The sequence below is a fragment of the Myotis lucifugus genome, unplaced genomic scaffold, assembly GCF_000147115.1.
Source record: "Myotis lucifugus unplaced genomic scaffold, Myoluc2.0 scaffold_37, whole genome shotgun sequence".
Taxonomy (NCBI): domain Eukaryota; kingdom Metazoa; phylum Chordata; class Mammalia; order Chiroptera; family Vespertilionidae; genus Myotis; species Myotis lucifugus.
The window spans coordinates 7,136,444-7,155,987 of NW_005871085.1; the positions used below are offsets into that span (position 1 = coordinate 7,136,444).

At 44.2% G+C, this 19,544-nt stretch overlaps 1 protein-coding gene across 2 annotated transcripts in view; it reads left to right on the plus strand.

Moving 5' to 3' along the window:
• The window catches only part of SHISAL2A (shisa like 2A), an 18,841-nt gene extending 9,588 nt beyond the window's left edge, over positions 1-9,253 (plus strand). The window contains exon 3 of one of the 2 annotated variants that reach the window (XM_014454609.2): positions 8,961-9,253. In XM_014454609.2, the coding sequence (XP_014310095.1) occupies positions 8,961-9,226 (266 nt within the window). In that variant the 3' untranslated portion in view covers positions 9,227-9,253. The remainder of the gene's footprint in view (positions 1-8,960) is intronic. The other variant, XM_006087327.3, reaches the window with a different exon arrangement.
• The last annotated feature ends 10,291 nt before the right edge of the window (positions 9,254-19,544 follow it).

Sequence of the window (19,544 nt, forward strand, 5' to 3'; positions counted from 1 at the left end):
CTGGTCTGCTGTTGGGAGTCTGTATAATATTCTTTATTTCAGTCAGTGTATGCTTAATTCTAGTTGGTCCTTTATCACAACATCGAGGGTCTCATTAGATTTCCTGAGGATCTCACTACATTTATCGGCGGTCTTACCAGTCTTTTCGAGGATCTCACTACATTTATCGGCGGTCTCACCAGTCTTTTCGAGGGCCTTACTCAATTTATCGGCGGCTTCTAAACAGTTCTTTAAAGGCCTTAAAAGTGTGGTTTTGAACTCTATATCCAACAGTTTGCTTTCCTCCAATTCTGTCGTTTGTGTCCTGTTTCTTTGTCTAGGCATTTTTTATGCTTCGCTATGTCGATAGAGTGCCTTTCTGTGCTAAGTGTCCCAATTACCTGAGGTAGACACTCTTGGTGCACCCCCTTGTGGGCTTTGTGCACAGTCTTGTTGTGGTTAAGCCTTGATTGTTGTAGTTATCACTGTGAGGAATTGACCTCCAGGCCAATTGGCTGTGAGAATCAGCTGTGTCTGCGGTGGGAGAACTTCTGTGCTGGAGACACCCCTCTGGGGCTAGACTTGCTTCGATGGGGCTTTGGTGCTCACTCTTATTTATTGATTTTTAGAGAGAGAGAAAGAGAGAGCGAGATTTGTTGTTCCACTTACTATGCATTCATTGGTTGATTCTTTTTAAAAAATATATATTTTTATTGATTTCAGAGAGGAAGAGAGAGGGAGAGAGATGATGGGAGAGAATCATTGATCAGCTGCTTCCTGCACACCCCCTACTGGGGATCAAGCCCGCAACCCAGGCATGTGCCCTTGACCAGAATTGAACCGGGGACCCTTCAGTCTGCAGGCCAACGCTCTATCCACTGAGCCAAATACAGCTGGAGCCATTGGTTGATTCTTATATGTGCCCTGACATGGGCAATTTGCCTACATAAAATGCAAACAGACATCAAATAAAAATAATGCATAAGATAGTATAAACTTAAAAAACAAGTGATAGACTGCAAAGATATAAATAGAAGTAAATACGTGCCAGGCAATCATTATTTGCAGATTTAATATTTGTGAAGTTGCCTATTTGCTGAAATTTATATGTAACCTCAAAATCAATACTTGCAGTGTTTTCAAGGTCTTTTCAAGCTTACCTGTAGTCTGTAAGCTTAAGTTTTCAAGGTTTGCAAATGTGGACATGCCCAGAGCAGCAAAAAATTTGAGTTGCCCCATCATACACATTCCCAGCTGACGTGGAACAAGGCCATGCTCTAGCTTCTCAGCTCTCATACTGTAAACAAGTGTCCTTTTCATGATATACTGAGTGACATGTTTTTGCATTTTTATGACTTTTAATGGTGGTTTCACTGTTGAAAATGCCCCCCAAACATAGTGCTGAAGTGCTGTCTAGCGTTCCTGAGCATGAAAAAAGACTGTCATGTGCCTTGTGGAGAAAATATATGTGTTGAGTAAACTTCGTTCAGGCAGGAGTTATGGTGCTTTTGGCCATCAATTAAATCTTGATAAATTAATAATATATATTAAAGAAGATGTCTTTAAACAGGAACACACAAAACAAAGTTATGTATTGACCAGTTGACAAAATTGTTGTGACCAGAGACTCACAGGAACCTAGCTTTTTTCAATTACATTGGTAAGTACAAAAATGGATCATATTAATACTGAGGAGGCTGGATGGAGGGAATGGATACTGTCATATAGTGCTGGTAGGAGTATAAATTGGTACCACCACTTTGAAGGGTAATTTGGCAGTATCTATTTATATTGAAAATGAATATATCCTATAACTCAGTAATTCCCCTTCTAATTATCTTAGAAGAAATAGTTATACTAGAAGAGGATAGTAAAGATGGATGACATGATCGTTAATCATATTAGAAACAAACTAAATGTCTACCAGTAGAGGAATAATGAAATATGAGTCCACAGTTAGAAGGAGAGAACTAAATAGAGCATCTCATTAGTTCTTCACAATAACTGGGCAGAGTATAGATCTTATTACCACCCATTTTACAGATGAGGAAACTGAGGCCCAGGCTACCTAGTGAGTAAGTGACAGAGCCAACTCTACCTCCAGTCTCCTTCCTCTCCTTATTCCTGTGCTGCAAAATGAAAGTCCCTACTATGTGCCAGTCACTGTTTGAAACTGTACATGCATTATCTCATCCAATTTTCCCAACTGCACGAGTGAGGTGTTATTATCATCTATTTTACAGGTGTGAAAACCAGGTCTAAGAAAGGTGAGATGACTTACCGAAGGGGTCACAGTTTGTAAACTGTGGATCTGAAATTCAAATATATGTGTTTTTCTGCCTCCAAATTCCTACTCTTTTTACCTCACCGGGCCAGGTCTATGAAGTGCTCCTGCTTGTGTCCTGATCCCCTCATTACTCCTTACTATATCCTCCCCTACACTGAACCTTTCTGAATCAAAGGGAATACAGTTTACCTCTTGGCCCTGTTGGTGAAAAACACCCTCCTACTTTTTACTGCTCAGCCACCAGCTGGATTATTCAATTGCCAGGGTTTGAGATATATGTTCTTGCTTTTTGTTACTTATTTTTAAGATAGAAAATGCATTTCCTGACCTTTTGCTAAATGATGGCTTTTAAGCTCTCTGTCTTTTGCCCAACTGCAGCTCTTAGTTCCTCTCTTTCTTCTTCGTTAAGTACTGGCCCCTCCTTCCCAGCAGCTGAATCAGTTTATAGGCCCATTATCTTACATTCGCCAGAGCTTTACCCTTTATGTGGAGTTTCATTTCTGTTTGCTGTCTCCCTCTCCAGTAGGACATGTAAACAGATCATTAGCCCATTTTACATCAAGCTCAGCCATGGGAAGTAAATTGGCCAAATCTACACAGTAGTGAGCATGTGTTGCTGGGACGTCAATCCTGATCTCCCAGACTCTAAAGCCTATGGTCGTTACACTGTACCTCAGGTCCTGATCGCTGAGGGTAGAGACAGAGATGGGGAGTGCCCTGGCAAGAACAGAGTGGAAATGGACCCGAGTCTGGAAACAGGCTCCTTCTGCCTCCCAGGTGTTCTGTACTGTCCCATCACCCCACCTCCATACTATCCCCCAAACTTGGAATGCAAAAAAACCCATATCTTTCTTACTCTAGAACTTTGTAACTAGCTCCATCCGAAGGGTGACTGAGTTCCTACGGTTGTGCCAGATACTATGCTAAGGACTTTAAACATATTATCCCATGTAACCTGCTTAACTACTCTGCCAGGTGGTTATTATCAACCCTATTTTGCAGATGAGGTGAGTGAGGTATATATGGAGTTTATGTTCCAACTATGGTACATTTAATGAGACCAAAAAAAAAACAGTGAAGGTAAAAATGGAAGACAAGAGTTCAGGTCTCTTCCTTCTCTGAAAGGTGTTGGTGAGCAGCTCATTAGTCAGCCATTCTCATTGACTCAAAGGCCTCCTAGAAATCAAGTCTGATGCTTTCACTGTATAGGTGAGGCCCTGAGGCCCTGAAAGGGACAGTCATGTGTCCAAGGTCACCAGCCAGTTGGCTAAGCCTTTGCCTCCAAGGATCTTTCCCAGCAGCAGCCCCTCACCTTCCAGAGCGGATTCAGTTTCCCCAGGGCCAACTGCTTAAAAAAAATTTACTGAGGTGACATTGAGTAACAAAAATATATAGGTTTCAGGTGTGCAATTCTATACAGCACATCATCTGTATATTGTATTGTGTATTTACCACCTCAGAACCCACTACTGCCTTTTAAAAAAAAAAAAAATCCTCACCTGAGGATATGTTTTTATTGATTTTTAGAGAGAGGAAGGGAGAGAGAGAAACAGATCGGTTGCTTCCTGTACATGCCCTGACAGGGGATCAAACCCAAAACCTTTTTGGTGTATAGGACGATGCTCCAACAAACTAAACCACCAGGCCAGGGCAAGCCCATTGCTTTTTAATTAACCACATTTGGTACCTGTGACATTTGGTATCTGTGACCCAAACAAGCCTCAGTGATGAGTCAGTATTTTTTTTACTTGACAAGTTCTTTTATTCTGTTTATTTTAATATTTTTTTGTGACACAAGTAATACTTACACATACACATATATATTCATTGATTGGAAAATGAGAAGATGCAGATAGGCAAAAATGAAATAAAGTCAGGTCACACAGAGTGTATTACCTTTTGGTGTGCAATAACTGTTTGCATTATATCAGATATAAATGCACATTTTATATATATATAATGTTTTGCAATGTGTTGTTTTCACTTTACAATATTATATGAGTATCTGCTAATTCAAGTGAATGAAACATCCTGTTAAATGAATGAGATTGGGTCAAAAGATGAGATGTTGGTAACAAGAGTCACCTGTAAATCAAAAGAACATTGAAGGATTAGGGCCCTCCTCTTTTTCTTGCCTTAAGATAGATGTCTGGCCCTGACCTGTCTGGCCCCGTGGATAGAGCATCGGCCTGCGGACTCAAGGGTCCCAGGTTCAATTCCGGTCAAGGGCATGTACCTTGGTTGTGGGCACATACCCAGTGAGGAGTGTGCAGGAGGCAGCTGATCGATGTTTCTCTCTCATCGATGTTTCTAACTCTCTATCCCTCTCCCTTCCTCTCTGTAGGAAATCAATAAAATATATTAAAAAAAAAAAAAGATAGATGTCTGTGAACCCAGACCCTCTGAGCACCTACAGACATAAAAGGGGAGGAGGGGAAAGGAGAGTTCTCTGCTGGGATTTAAGGAATTTACATCCTCTTTCTCTTGGCCACAATCATAATCATCTACCTTCAGGGCAGTAAGGACCTGAGTCAGTTTTAAATCATCTGCAAGGAGGGAGAAAATCTAAGAATTCCTCTCCTGGCTGGTCACCACAGGCTAGTCCCCAATTCAAGATTGAGAGCCCCAGGCACTGGGAGAACTGGCCACAGAGGTCCTTGGATAATGGTGGGAAGGCACAAGCCTGGCCTAGGGCATCAGAGAGCCTGGCTCTGTCACTCTCATTGTGTGGCCTTAGGTAAGTCACTTCTCTCTGGGCCTCAATTTACTCTGTAAAATGTATACAGTAATACCTACTAAGAAAGTTGTGAAAACTAGAGGTGATGCTAACATAGGAGCTCCATTAGTCTCTGACACATGGTAGGCTTTTAACAATTAGTAGCTCTCATTTTTATTATTATTAGGCACTTAGATTTTACATGTTAGTCTCCCCAGTGTTTGTTGATATCTCAAAGATAGGAACTATGTCTTAAATGCCTGTGTATCCCAAGGACTAGCCTAGTTCAAAATTTATACTAATGCTAAACTTGCTCTATGGTAAGAGTCGAAGCTTTGGAATCAAACTGAATGGAAAATGAATCCTGGATGCAATACCCAATAGCTGTTTCAATATTGACTTTTTCTACCTGGGCCTCAGTTATTTTTCTATAACATGGAATAATAATACCCACCTCCAAGTTTGATCAGATAAGATTGTTGTACCACTGCATTTCAGCCAAACATGATTCTTATAGTAACTGCTCTCCTGCTCAGAGCCCCATAATTTAAGACGGACTTCGACCAATCAGAAGGTGATCAGAGGCAGCTTGGTCTAGGAAACAATTGATGTAAGTATCAGCTGAAGAGCTGGGGACTTTTGCCCTTTACTGGGGAATAATATGCCAACAAAGGACTTTTATCCAGAATACATAAAGAACCCCCAAAACGTAACACTAAGAAAACAAACAATACCATTAAGAAATGTGCAAAAGACTTTAACAGTTACTTCACAGATAGCAAATAAGCACATGAAAAAATATTTCACCTTCATGAGCTGGTAAGGAAATGAATATAAAGCTACAGAATACTAATGAGCATAAAGCTATCAGAATACTAAAGTAAAAACACTGGCAATACCGAGTAAGGGGTGAAGCAACTTTTGGAAGACAGTTTGGTGTTTTCATAAAGTTAACCATACATCTATTATATTTATTAATTTCCTATGGCCAGTGTAACAAATTACCATAAACTTGGTGGCTTAACATAATAGAAAGTTATTCTCTCACAATTCTAGGGGCCAGAAGCTCAAAATTAATTTTGCTGGACCAAAATTAAAGTCTCTAGGGGGAAATCTGTCCCTTGCCTCTTTGTCTGGTGACTGCCAGCATTCCTTTGCTTGTAGCTGCATCACTCTAATCTCTGTCTCTGTCTTCCTATCACTATCTGTGTGTGTCTATCTCCTTCTGCCTTTCCCATATAAGGGCACTTGTGATGACACTTTGGGCCCACCTAGATAATTCAGGGTAATCTCCTCAAATTTTTCAATTTAATTACATCTGCAAAAACTTTACCATATATGGCAACATTTACAGAGTCTAGAGATTAGGACCTGATGTCTTTGGGGACCACCGTTCAGCCCACTCTACCATATAAAATAGCAATCATGCAGCTAGGTATTTATCCTATAAAATAAAAATGTATGTCTATACAAAAGCTATACATGAATGTTCATAGCAGCTTTATATTTAATAGATAAAAACTGGAAACAACCCAAATGTTCTTCAATGGGCAAATAGTACAACCATACAATGAAATATATGTAGCTATGAAATGAAATGAACTATCCATACACACAATATTTTGAGTGGATCTCAAGGGTATTATGCAAAGTAAAAGAAGCCAATCTCAAAAAGTTATATACTGTATAATTCCACTTATATAACACTTCTGAAATTATGAAATTATAAAAATGGAGAATGGATCAGTGGTTACCAGGAATTAGGTTTAGGAGGAAGGTATGACTATATAAAGGAGTAGCATGAAGAAGTTTCTTTGTGGTGATAGAACAATTCTTTATCCTGATTGTGGCAGTCATTATAAAAAGCTACATATGTGATAAACTTTTATAGTACTAAACACCAAAAAAAGTATATATAAAAACTGTTATAATTGAATAGGACCAATAATAGCTTAGTTAATCTCTATATATAAAAGCCTAAGTGACCAAATGGCTGGCTGGTCGACTGCCTGCCCCCTGGTGGTCAGTGCACATCATAGCGAGCATAGCATATCATTAGCATATTACGCTTTGATTGGTTGAATTGCCAACTGGGCCAGACACTTAGCATATTAGGCTTTTATTATATAGGATTATCAATGGGGAAAGCTAGGTGAAAGATATATGGAACTGTACTATTTTAGTAACTTCTTGTGAGTCTTAAATAGTTTAAAAAGAAAAAATTAAAAAAAAATTCAAAAGGAAATTTATTCACTCTGTAGGTGATTAGTCCAAAAGTAAGGGTGGGCTTTAGGCATGGTTTGAATAGAAGTTCACAATGTCCTCAGGCTTGTGACTACATCCTCTGAGATTCTGCCCTCTATTTATGTTGGCTTTCTCCTCAGACTGACTTTTCTCATGGCACTAAGTTGACTGCCAGCATTCCCTGAGACTACATGCTTTTTGTTCCCTTCTATGCACCGGGAGGAGAAAGAGGGGGCTATTATTTTCCTTTAGTCGGGGGTAAATATAAAGGCCTGAGCTCTATTCTGATTAGATCACCTTAGGTCATGTGCCCACCCCTAAATCAATCACTGTGCCCAGGGAAATGCTATGACTTGATTTCCCATCCACATGGCAAAGAAATGGAATTACTTGATTGCTTCAGATCAATCGGGTCCCACTCCTGTCACTGAGATGAAGCCAATCCCACCCTACTATAATTGCTATTACCAGGTAGGGAAGGGGAAAAATGGATTTGGGTAGCCAACTCCAATATCCAGTACATCCTTCTTGAAATTCACTCTTCCCTTGTTTTCAAAGGCACCATTTTTTTCCCTAGATATCCTCCATCAATGGGTCTTATAGTATATGAGTTTTCTAGAAAGAGAAGGTATAAAATGTCATTCTAGAAGAAACATCACAAAGACCCAGAGATGTGAAGGAATGGACCCATTTAGGGAACAATGAAAATTTTGGTGTGGCAAAGCATAGAGTTAATGAGGGAAGAGTGGTTAGTAATGAAGCTGAAGAGAAGAGATGGGACCAGTGGTGAAGAGCTTTGAAATATCACAGTCAATGGTAAGACATTTGAAGACTTTTGAAAAAGAATAGTCCCTGGACTCACTTGACCTTAGAAAGATCTCTCTGGCTACAGCCCAGAGGATAGCCTGGAGGGGGCCTGACTAGAGGCTGTTCCAGTGCTCTGGGCAGAAGTTGAATGCCTTACCAAAGGTGGTAGCTTTGAGGATGGAGAGAAATGGATGAATATGGCAGACAGTGATTTGGGGGAATCAGCAGGACCTGGTGAACTGCTTGGCTTTGTGAAGGGATTGGAGGAGAAGGTCTAAGAGATGACTCACATTTCTGGCTGAACACTTGATACATTTTTTAGGCAGGAATGCCCAATTGTGTCAAATGCTGATAAGCCTAGCGAGATAAGGACTTATAAATGACCATGGATTTAGAGACAAATGTTTTAAGGTGTGGTGGGGGCAGAACCAAGAATATTGCAGCAGAATAAGTCAGGGAAGTGGAGAATAATAAAGCCAAGTGAGCCTCCTTTCAAATTCAGATATAAGAGGAGGAGAGGATAAAGCAATAATAAAGAAAGTCATGGAATCTATTAAAATAATGTATGTTTTTACATTTTCCAGCACTTCTCTGCCTACTGGTTGTGAAATAAGCTTGTATCCTTATCTATAAAATTAGTTTTTTAATAGTACCTACCTCATGGGTTTATGTTGAAGATCAAGTCTTCATATCTCCTAACAATTGTTTAGTCTGTCTCCCCCACTAAACTTTAAGTTCATTAGGAACACTGACAGCTCCTAGTGCAAGGCATGGTATATTGCTAATAAACTAATAAATATTTGTTAAATGAGTGTTAAGATTCTGAGCACAGTCCTACCTGCCCAAGATAAGCACTCAGGGAAGTTAGCCAGGGTGTGTGAGCCTGATGGGAGGAATGGGATGCAGGAGGAAACCCTATGCCCTCAGCTTGCTGTTTTCCAGAACCCGAGGAAATGTCCCCTGACTGCCAAGATGGGAATACAGGCAAGTTGGTGGAGATACCAGGAGTGAATTCTCTAAGGCAGAGTCACCCCTTCCTGAACTCACGGCTGGACTGCAATGAGGAGCAGGCGATGGACCCCAAACACCTCTTCCAGTACTGCTTCATGGCCACAGTGACTACCAGTGACATTCCAGGCAGCCCTGAGGAGGCCCTTGTCCCCAATCTAATCGCACACGGACCAGACCCATAGACATCCAATAAACTTCTCTACACCATCCTCTTCTGGAGTCTCTTTTCAGTGAAAGGTGGGGGTAGGGATGATCAAAGGGACTTGATCAAAATGGGACGAACGAGATAAATGAAGGCTTTTTCCAGTCAATCTACCCAGGGCCTGCTGTGGACCCAGCTATTCTGCTCTGCCTGGCCCACTATGAGCCAAAGGGAGTTCAGTCATGGATCCCAAGTAAAATGATCAGTAACAACTCCATGCAATAAAAGAGAAGCCTGGGGCCTGAGGAGGCTCAGACGAGCCCCTCACCTAACCTGAAGAGTCAGAACCCTGACTTGTTCTTCCTGCCACAGAGCAGGTATACTAAGGGTACCATGGAAGATGACTGGTACCGGAGGCAAGTGACTCCTGCCTCTCCAGCAGCTCTGCCCCACTCTTAGAGTGAGCCCCTTGCCAAGGAATAGAACAAGAGGGAATGTAAAGTACGTAGGGCCCAACCATGTTTAGTATCATTCAACTAGTGACCCGGTGCATGGATTCGTGCACATTGAAAGGAAATTAATTAGAAGGTGGCCAGTGGGGTGGGACTGGGCAAGACGGGCCGGACATGCCCTGGAGCCAACTTCCCTCAGTCCCTCCCTGGCTGGCCACGCCTCGGGTGGCACTGTGGCTCAAAAGGGGTCTGTGGAGTGAATGGGGTCCCTCTGGCAGGTGAGGTCCCTCGACCTGGCCTGTGAGGATTGGGCTGAAACTGGCTCTCTGACATCCCCCAAGGGGTCCCAGAGTGTGAGAGGGCGCTCTGCAAAGTTGCTGTTGTACAGGGTGTGGAACACAAATGCAAGCATGCAGTAAACCAGATTCGGGGCTGACAGTGCCCCAGCAACAACATAACCCACAGCCGAAGGTGGAATCTCACTGCTCCCGCCTCTCTGGTTTTGGGGTGTGTCACCCGAAAACCACTGCTGCTAAGTCACTGCGGTTCAGCAGCTCCTGCGTTCAGCGTCTGCCCCCTGGTGGTCTGTGTGCATCATAGCAACCGTTCGGCCGGGTGGAGGAACACTTAGCATATTAGCCTTTTATATCTATAGATACCTTAGGTGAGTGAATCAACAAGTAAGTGAGGGAATGAATGGTTAGCAGACCAAACACAGGCTCCACAAGGTGGGCTTGGCCACTTCCTGACCTGTGTGTTCTTGATGAAGTCCCTTAGTCTCCCTGAGCCTCGGTTCCTTTGCTGGGTTAGGGCAAGTGTTCAGAGATGATGGATATGAACCCCCTTCATAAACATGAAAGTACTACAAATATTTTAAAATTAAAAATGGATGTTTTTTCAATATAACAGTAAGAGCAGGTACTCTGGAGCCAATGCCTGGTTCAAATCTTGTCCCTGCTCATCCATCTAGGTAGGTATAATAGTAGTACCTACCTTATAGGATTTTGGAGGATTAAATTACTTTTTTTGTGCCAAGTACTTAGAACAGAGTTGGAAAATGGAAAGCTTTTTTTTTTTCTTAAATTAAGCTGATAGCAAAGAAATCTTAGGGCAGAATGCTGACTGCTACCCCTCTCTCTCATTTGTTCTCTTTTAAAATTTATTTTGAAAGTCTAATTGGCTTAATTAAGTGATTCATGAAGAGAGCAGCATCCCATGTAGCAGGTACAGAGGAGCACCCCCCCCCCCCCGTTTTCTTCATCTTAACTTTAGCAGTGGCTTTAGGCTTTGCCTTGAAGTGCAAGGCAAGTATTGGTGAGACTCAGTAGCCACTAAAAGCAGCTCTTGACATTTCTCACAGTGACACAACCTGCTGCTGGATTTGACAACAGTGAATTGGTCACTCTTAGATATCTGTACATGGAGCTCGAGCCAGCCAAGGGCACATGATGGGGTGGCAAGGCCGGGTGAGTCACCCACAGAAGTACCCTAGGCTGGAAGCCAAGAGGCCTCAGTTCTGGTCTTGCTTTATTTGTTGTCTTCTGTGCATGTGTGTATCTTTTTTTTCAGCATTCTAAACCCAGCACTTTTGTCTACTTCTTGTATATTCAGTGGCATCTTCTGTGCCAGGACCTGTGCAGGTTACCAGAAACAAAAGGGCATCAGCCACAGCAGCTGCCCTCAGGGGATCATCTGGAGGGCAAGGTAGGCACACAAAAGGGCAGTTGGCCCAAAGGCAGCCCTTCATGCAGCTTGAGAAAGCAATGTGATGTCTGAGCTGAATCATCAAAGATGAGTCAGAGTTTCCAGGTAAGACAAGGTCAGAAGACATTATGGTCAGAGTACAACCTGTTCAAAAACAGTGAGAGAGCCTAGCATAGCCCAGGAACTGCACGTTGCAGGAAGTTTAGTCTCTGATGTTCTGTGTGATCTTTCACAGGACAGATCCGACCGCTTTCCTTAGCATCCCCATCAGTAAAATCCAATTTTTCTCAGAACTCTTTTTATACTGGTCCATCTGGGGGGTTGTTAGGAAGAATCCAATGTTGCCCTTGCCTTTAGGTCTGATAGGGGAAGATAATCTGTAAAATCTAAAAACTCCAGTGGTTGTCAGTGGCCTAAAACAATGGCTCTCTGGAGCCTACTTCAGAATCAGCTGGAGGGCTTGTGAAAACACAGATTGCTGGGTCCTCCTCTCTCCCCCCTCAGAGTGTGCAGTAGGTCTGGAGAAAGTCCCCAGAATTTGCATTTCTAAGTAGTTCCAGGTGATATTGCCGCTGCTGGTCTTTGACCACCCTTTCACCAAGACTGGCCAAGAAGAACAAAAAGGACTCAGAGCTGGAGATTAGGAGGAGACCTCACACTGAGCAGGGCCTTGAAGACCTGGTAGAATTTCCCCAGCAGGAGCCTGTGTGGATGGGGTGGGTATAGGGGGGAAATAGACTGTGTGCTGTCTTTGTTGACCTACACATCCCAGGCCCATAAAGCTCTTCCCCATCCATTCCCCAGACTCAGCTTCTCTTGTTTGAATTCAATCAACCCTCAGAGCTGGCTCTCACTGGGGTTGGCTTGTCTGAATCTTGGGTGGGAAACAAACTGCCCACCCTGTGCAGCAGGAGCCCCCCCTCCCCCAGGGCAGCCGAGGAGGAAGGAAGCGGGTAGGCTGACGCACAGACAGAAATAGTCTGAGCTCACTGCTGTTCCCAAGCACACATCGACCGGCAATTATTTCTTGTTAAATTGCTTTCCCGGTTATGTTCAGAGCCTGTGCGTGTGTGTGTGTGTGTGTGTGTGTGTGTGTGTGTCCGCGCGCCTTCCTGAGAACAAACACCCAGAGGGCCCTCGGTGGAGGCGGATAGCTGGGGAGTGGTATCCAGAGGGAGGGGAGCCCAAGTCTGAATCTTCACCAAGAACTAGGGAACTGTTGACTCTTAAAACTTGAAATATTAGAACCTTCCATCCACTTTTATAACACTCCTGTCAGGTGGTTTTCCGGCCTCTTCTCAAACATTCACATTTTTTTGTTCCTTCAACGTTGATTGACAATGATGCTCTGCCAGGATATGAGCTAAATGAAGTCCCAGTTCCTGTCTTCAAGGAGCTCAGGCCTATGGTGTCTATAGGAGGTTCCCTAACCTAGCCAAGAGCTTTAGGGAAGCCTTCTTGGAGTAAGTGATGCCTGAATTAAGTCTTGAAATACCCACAGACAAGTGAAAAGAGGTTTGTCATACAAGATAGGGAATAGCATTCAAGGCAGAAGGAACAGCATAATAAGTAGCTCAGTTTGGTGGACACTATAGTCAAGATGGGGAAGAGTGAGAGATGAAGCTTCAGGACTAGAGGTCAAGTCCTGAAGCCTTTGCCATATTAAGGGGCTTTGGCTTTATCCTGCCAGGCAAGGGGGAGCCAGAGGAAAGGGTATTTTTTTCATCCTCACCCAAGGATATGTTTTGTATTGATTTTAGAGAGAGAGAAAGGGAGAGGGAGAGGGAGAGAGAGAAACATCTATGTGAGAGAAAAACATCGATTGGTTGCCCACTGTGCACACTCAGACTGGGGATCAAACAGCAACCTGGGTATGTGCTCTGACTGGGAATGGAACCACAACCCTTTGGTGCACGGGATAATGCCCCAACCAACTGAGCCACACCAGCCAGGACGGGAAGGGTTTTTTTAAGCAGAGAAAAGAACTCAGCACCTTATCTGATAGCTTGCTCTCATGTTTTTCATGACACTGAAGTGAAATTTGCCACCTAGGAGCTCTTGAATGCCTGCCCCTTTCTTTCCCCAAACCCTAGAAGTCTGAAGGCTTGTGTGCCCACAAGAAATGGCTCAAGCCCTGCATATATCTCCTCTTGTTAGGAGGAGGCCATTCCACTGCCATCTGCAACACTGCTCTTCCTGGCCTATGCATAGTTAGCTCAGAGCCAGAGCATGAGGCAACTGAAGCCCAGGCCACAGGCCAGAGCCCAAGAGAGCGCTGTGCTTTGCTCTGTTCCAGAGACCTGGGAAACTCTCATGTATGAAGAGGATGTGAATGGTTCCTTTTCCATTCCTCTCAGGATCAGAGTGAGTAGTGGGTAGTCCATTCAAGGAGTTTTGACTGAAAACATACTGTGGGCTCAGCACTCTGACAAGCACTTTAGGATAGAAGTTGCAGCCCTGCTCTCAGGGACTTACTCACTGGGGATGAAGAGTAGGTTTGACCCATGAAACTCCTAGAGCGCAGTTAGAAAAAGTTTGAAAGCAAATGCCAAGGAGTTAGGCAAAAACCATTAGAGTTCCAGAAATTCTAAAACAGGATAAAAGAAATAATCTGGAAATCTTTGAGGAGGAAGTGGTGGGTTGAATTTGAGCTTGATGGACCATGGCAATATTTTTTAAAATATATTTTTAATGATTTCAGAGAGGAAGGGAGAGGGAGAGATAGAAACATTAATGATGAGAGAGAATCATTGATTGGCTGCCTCCTGCACGCCCCCTACTGGGGATTGAACCCGCAACCCAGGCATGTGCCCTTGGCCAGAATCGAACCAGGAACCCTTCAGTTCGCAGGCTGACGCTCTATCCACTGAGCCAAACCAGCTAGGGCTGAAGGGTCTCAGTGAAGTAGAAGAAGTGTTCTATAATGTCAACTTTATATTTAACTATAGACCCAGTACACGAAATTTGTGCACTGGGGGGGGGGGGGGGTGTCCCTCAGCCTGGCCTGCACCCTCTCACAGTACAGGAGCCCTCGGGGGGTGTCGGACATTCTTGGGAGAGGCTCCTGCCACCGCCACTGCGCTTGCCAGCAGTGAACCTGGCTCAGGGCTTGTGGCTGAGCGACGCTCCCACTGTGGGAGTGCACTGACCACCAGGGGTCAGCTCCTGTGTTGAGCGTCTGCCCCTGGTGGTCAGTGCGCATCATAGTGACCAATCATTCCGCTGTTTGTTTGATTTATATATTACCCTTTTATTATATAGGAAGAGAGTTCCACTTGTGGCTCCATGGGCTTTGGACAAGTAGACCATTCAACAGCCCCACCCCCAGCCATGTCACTCAACAAATACACACTTAATATCTTTTGCATGCCAGGCTTTGCCCTGAGCTATGGAAACAAAGAAATAAATCATTAATAAATCATGCTCTTGGCATTATGCTAAGTGAAATAAGCCAGTCAGAGAAAGACAAATACCTCATGATTTCACTCATTTGTGGGATATAGAGAACAACATAGACTGATGAACAGGGACAGATCCAAAGACAGAGAAACAGCGATCAGACTATTAATCCCCAGAGGGAAAGTAGGGGAGGGAGTGGGCAAGGGGAAGAGATCAACCAAAGGACTTGTATGCATGCATATAAGCCAAACCAATGGACATGGACAACAGGGGGATGAGAGCATGAGGGGGGGGGGATGGGGGTTTAATGGGGGGGGGGGAATAAAATAAAATAAAAATAAATAAATCATGCTCTTGGGAAGCTCTCAGGCTATTGGGGGGAAGACTGATAGATTAAATAGACAATCACAATAGTGTCACCCTCCTGAAATGCAGTCACTTTGTAAGGAAACCTGGCCTGGCCTGCTGGAAGCTGAGACCATGTAGATCAAGCAGGTCAAACTGGTGTTTAAAACGAGGCATGCAGGCCGCTGGCTGCGAGTTTGACATGCTTGATGTAGATCACACATGAACTCTCCACTGGACCCCAGACCAACCAACTCCCAGTTGAGCTAACAGATGACTGCAACTACTGAATGAGCCCAGGTGAGATAAACAGAAGAACTACCAGCTAAGCCCAGCCCAAAGTGCCAATTTATAGACTCATGAACAAATCAATGATTACTACTTTAAACCATATGTTTTGGGATAGTTTGTTGCACAGCAATAGATTACTGATAGTATTATTACATTTGTGAATGTAACTGCCTTCTCCATTTGTCTGTGAGCTCCTCCCTCCTTATAGGAAAGAAACTGGATTTGTGTTGAATATCTTCTGTTTGCCACTCCAGATCTGCTCTTTTCCCTTCTCGACTTTGCTCCACACCTTTGGAATATTTGTAAGGGTTACATCAAGGACTACCTTGTTCTCTGGATTCTGGTATGTTTTGGCCAACTGGGTCTCCCAGCAGGGTGCATATTCCCCTAGCTTCCTCGCTGAAGTTACATAATGGGCTGGCTAGACCTCTCAACCAAGGAACACAAGTCATGTCAGGCTGCCCTTACCACAGGTCTTTGTCTCCAGATTCTAATAATTGTTTTCTTCCCTGCTCCTTTAGGCACAAAGATAATACCCTACCATTATTTGTGCAGGAGTATTATTCTATCCCTAGTCCCTGTATTAAATAAGCCCTTTCTTAAACTTTTCTAAAATTACCCAATTTGAGAGTGTCATCTATTTCCTCTTAAAACCCTGATTGATAGTGTTTTATTTCTTTATCTATCCCAGCTGCCACCTAGCTCATAATACATGCTCAATAATTATGGTTTGCCTGGCCAATGTGGCTCAGTGTTTGAGCAGAGACCTATGAACCAGCAGGTCAGGACATGCCCAATTTGCCAGCTCAATCCCCAGTGGGGGGGCAGGGCATGCAGATGCAGGAGGCAGCCGATCAATGATTCTCTCTCATCATTTATGTTTCTATCTTTCTTTCCATCTCCCTTCCTCTCTGAAATCAATAAAAATATATTTAAAATAATAATAATAATCTATACTAATAAAAGGGTAATATGCTAATTAGGCTGGGAGACCTTCCAGATGTCCTTCCGGACAAAGCCATGGTGGCGTGGCTGAGGCAGAGGCGGTTAGGGGCGATCAGGCCAGGAAGGGAGGGCAGATGGTGGTGATCAGGGCCGCCAGGGCTGGGGGCAATTGGGGGCGATCAGGCTGGTGGTGGGGGGGCAGTTGGTGGCAAGCAGACCATGGGGGGGCAGTTGGGCGCAAGCAGGCCGGCAGGCAGAGTGGTTAGGGGCAATCAGGCAGGCAGGCAGGTGAGTGGTTAGGAGCCAGCGGTCCTGGATTGCAAGAGGGATGTCCGACCCCTGTGGGATCGGGCCTAAACCGGCAGTCGGACATCTCCCAAGGGGTCCCAGATTGGAGAGGGTGCAGGCCGGGCTGAGGGACACCCACCACCACCACCACCACCACCACCACCACTACCGTGCACAAATTTTGTGCACCGGGCCACTAGTAATAATAATAATAATAATAATAATAATAATAATGGTTTGGTGAAGAAATGAAGATACCAAGGGATCTGCTGTTAGAGTTGCACTTTGGTCAGAAAGACCTGGATCCTGGCTTCGTCAGCTTCTTAGCTGTATGGCCTGAGTCTTTTCATATGTTAAATTTGGATAACAAATATCAACACTGCAGGATTTTTGTTTAGATTACAGATGTTTATAAAATATTTAGCTTACAATAAATGATAAATATGACTTTGGTAAGGAGGTAGGAAGGATTTCATAACCATTTTCCTATTTGAGTCTCACTATATCATTATGAAGATCACTATCCCCATTTTTTTTTTCAGCAACCTAAGTCCAGGGAAGGAAAACAACCTGCCCAAGGCCACACATTTTGCTGGAGATGGAGTCAGAATTTGAATCCGGTTTCTGATTCCTGGTTTAGTGCTCTTTTTGCCATACCAGGAGGGGACGAGGCCCGACCTAAACACACCTCCTTTCCAATAAACTAACTGGGAAAGAAAACAGAAAGGAGAAGCTGGCAGGGGCCACCTGCCCCACTCTCTTCTTCTAAAGAACTTTTTGAATTTTTCTAAGAGAAGGTCTTGGCCCACCTGCATGCCTCACTGCCCAGGAGGAACCTGGAGAATCAAATTGCCCTCTGGGCGACTGGGGATGGGAGAAATCACGCTTGGCTGGGAAGCTCCAGGAAATGAATGTAGAGCATTTTGTAGGTAACTCAAGGCACTCAAGTCCTCTCCTTCACCTGTGCCCTCCTGGGCACTCCTTCCCTTTGCTCTGGTCTTCCTCCTCCAGCAAGTCTTCTGGATCACTCCAGCCCTCAGCGATGAGCCCTTCTCTGAGTTACACAGTACGGGCACCTAGAAGATGCTCTATAAACCATGGGGAACAAAAGAATGAATGTGTCTGTTTGCACAAATACTTATTCCACAAATACCAATGTGCCTCCCATTTGTTGGGGCGGGGACCCAGAGGCAGTCAGACAATGCCCTTGCCTCACAGACCACAGGATCCTCCTCTTGGTATTCACCATCTTGGGTGAGTTTGCTAGGAGTTCCATTGAACACTGTCCGAGCTGGAAGGGTCTTCACTGTCCCATTATACAAACGGGGAAACCAGGATTCAGAGAAACAACATTCTGGTACAGAGCAGAGAACTGACTGAAAGGGAGACAGCTCGTGTCAAACACCAGCCCTGCCAGTAACTTGTAGGCAACTCTCATCCTGTCTCTGGGCCTTGTTCTCCAGGTCGGTCACCTGGGGCAAGAGTCACTTCGCCATCCCGCTCAGAGGGCTGTCCTAGGTCAGAGCCTTATCTACCGGGAGGCCTTTCTCCAGGGAGGAGGGAGCTTTCTTTGTGAATCCTGCATTTTCAAAACCTCCAGCTCCGGGTTTCCAAGCCCCGCCTCCTCTCCTGCTGGCTGTGCGTTACCATGGAGACCGTAAGCCCCTCGCAGCTCCCTGCTGTTCCGCGCCCCTCCCCCTCCCCCTCCGCCATCTCTCTTAGCCGTTTCTCCTATGGCTGTAGATTTCCCCCAGGCCTGATAAACTCTTGCATCTACAGGAATTGTTATCCCCATTTCAAATTGGAGAAAACTGAGACCCAGGGAAGGGCAGGGATTTGCCCCAGGCTACCTACAGCCTGTCACTGGCAGAATCCTAAACCCAGATTTCCTCCACCTGGCGCACCTGGCCTTCACCACAACCACCCTCCTGCGGCGTTGTGCGCTGCTATCCAGGGAGGCTTATTTTTCTCTTTGTTGTTGATTTTCGGGTGTGTGTGTGTGTGTGTGTGTGTGTCTTTCCGCAGTTTGGGTAGTTTAACTTTTTATTCTAAGAAAATCAGAACATGTTCTGACTAAACCTAGAGTGATTTAAAGTTCACTCTTTACATCAGTGAGTTTAAATCTATTCTTGGGTATGTTGTTTAAGTCCTTTGTGAACTGAAAATAGTGCTCGATGATAAAACCTGACAAAAAGCTACCCAGAATGCACCAGCCCTGATTACGTTGATGCAACAAAGATAATCACGTTTCAGGGAATGCACTAAGAAAAACGGTGCACAGCCATGCAGAATTTACACAATGGACATCTGAGAATTTGGACATATTATACCAAGTAGTTAAACGTGTTTCTATAACTAGAGGATAACAGTATCAAAACCTTGGCATATGGAAAATAGAATTTATCCTGCAAAGCTGGGTTCTAGTCTCAGCCAGCTTCCTTTTGATCTTCTGCATATTATTTAACCTGAAGACACTACAACACCCACTCCCATGTAATGGTTGTACAGATATGAAAGGACTTTGGAAACTAAGATACCCAGCAGATGTTATTTATTGTTATTACTAATTATTAATTGTTAATTATTGTTATTAGTAAATGGGGTTTGGAAAAGGAGCTCCTAAATTCTTTCCCCTAGGACCTCCAATTGTAAGATAGTTCGATTCTGATATTTTCTATCATTAACCTACATGATGCTATATGATTCTAGAATCCTGAGTCTGATTCTAATCCCAGCACCCTGTGAGTCTGACATTCTGATTCTATGCACGTGTGAAGGCAGGGTCTGAAGGCCAGGCCGGTTAGAGACCCAGGTCGGCAGGATGGGCCTAGGCCCCAGGGGAGGAGCAGCTGTCCCTGCTCCCCACCACCTGGACTCACCCGTGGAGCCAGAGCCTAATTCCCATCAGACCTGTCTTCTGCTCATCACTCTTCA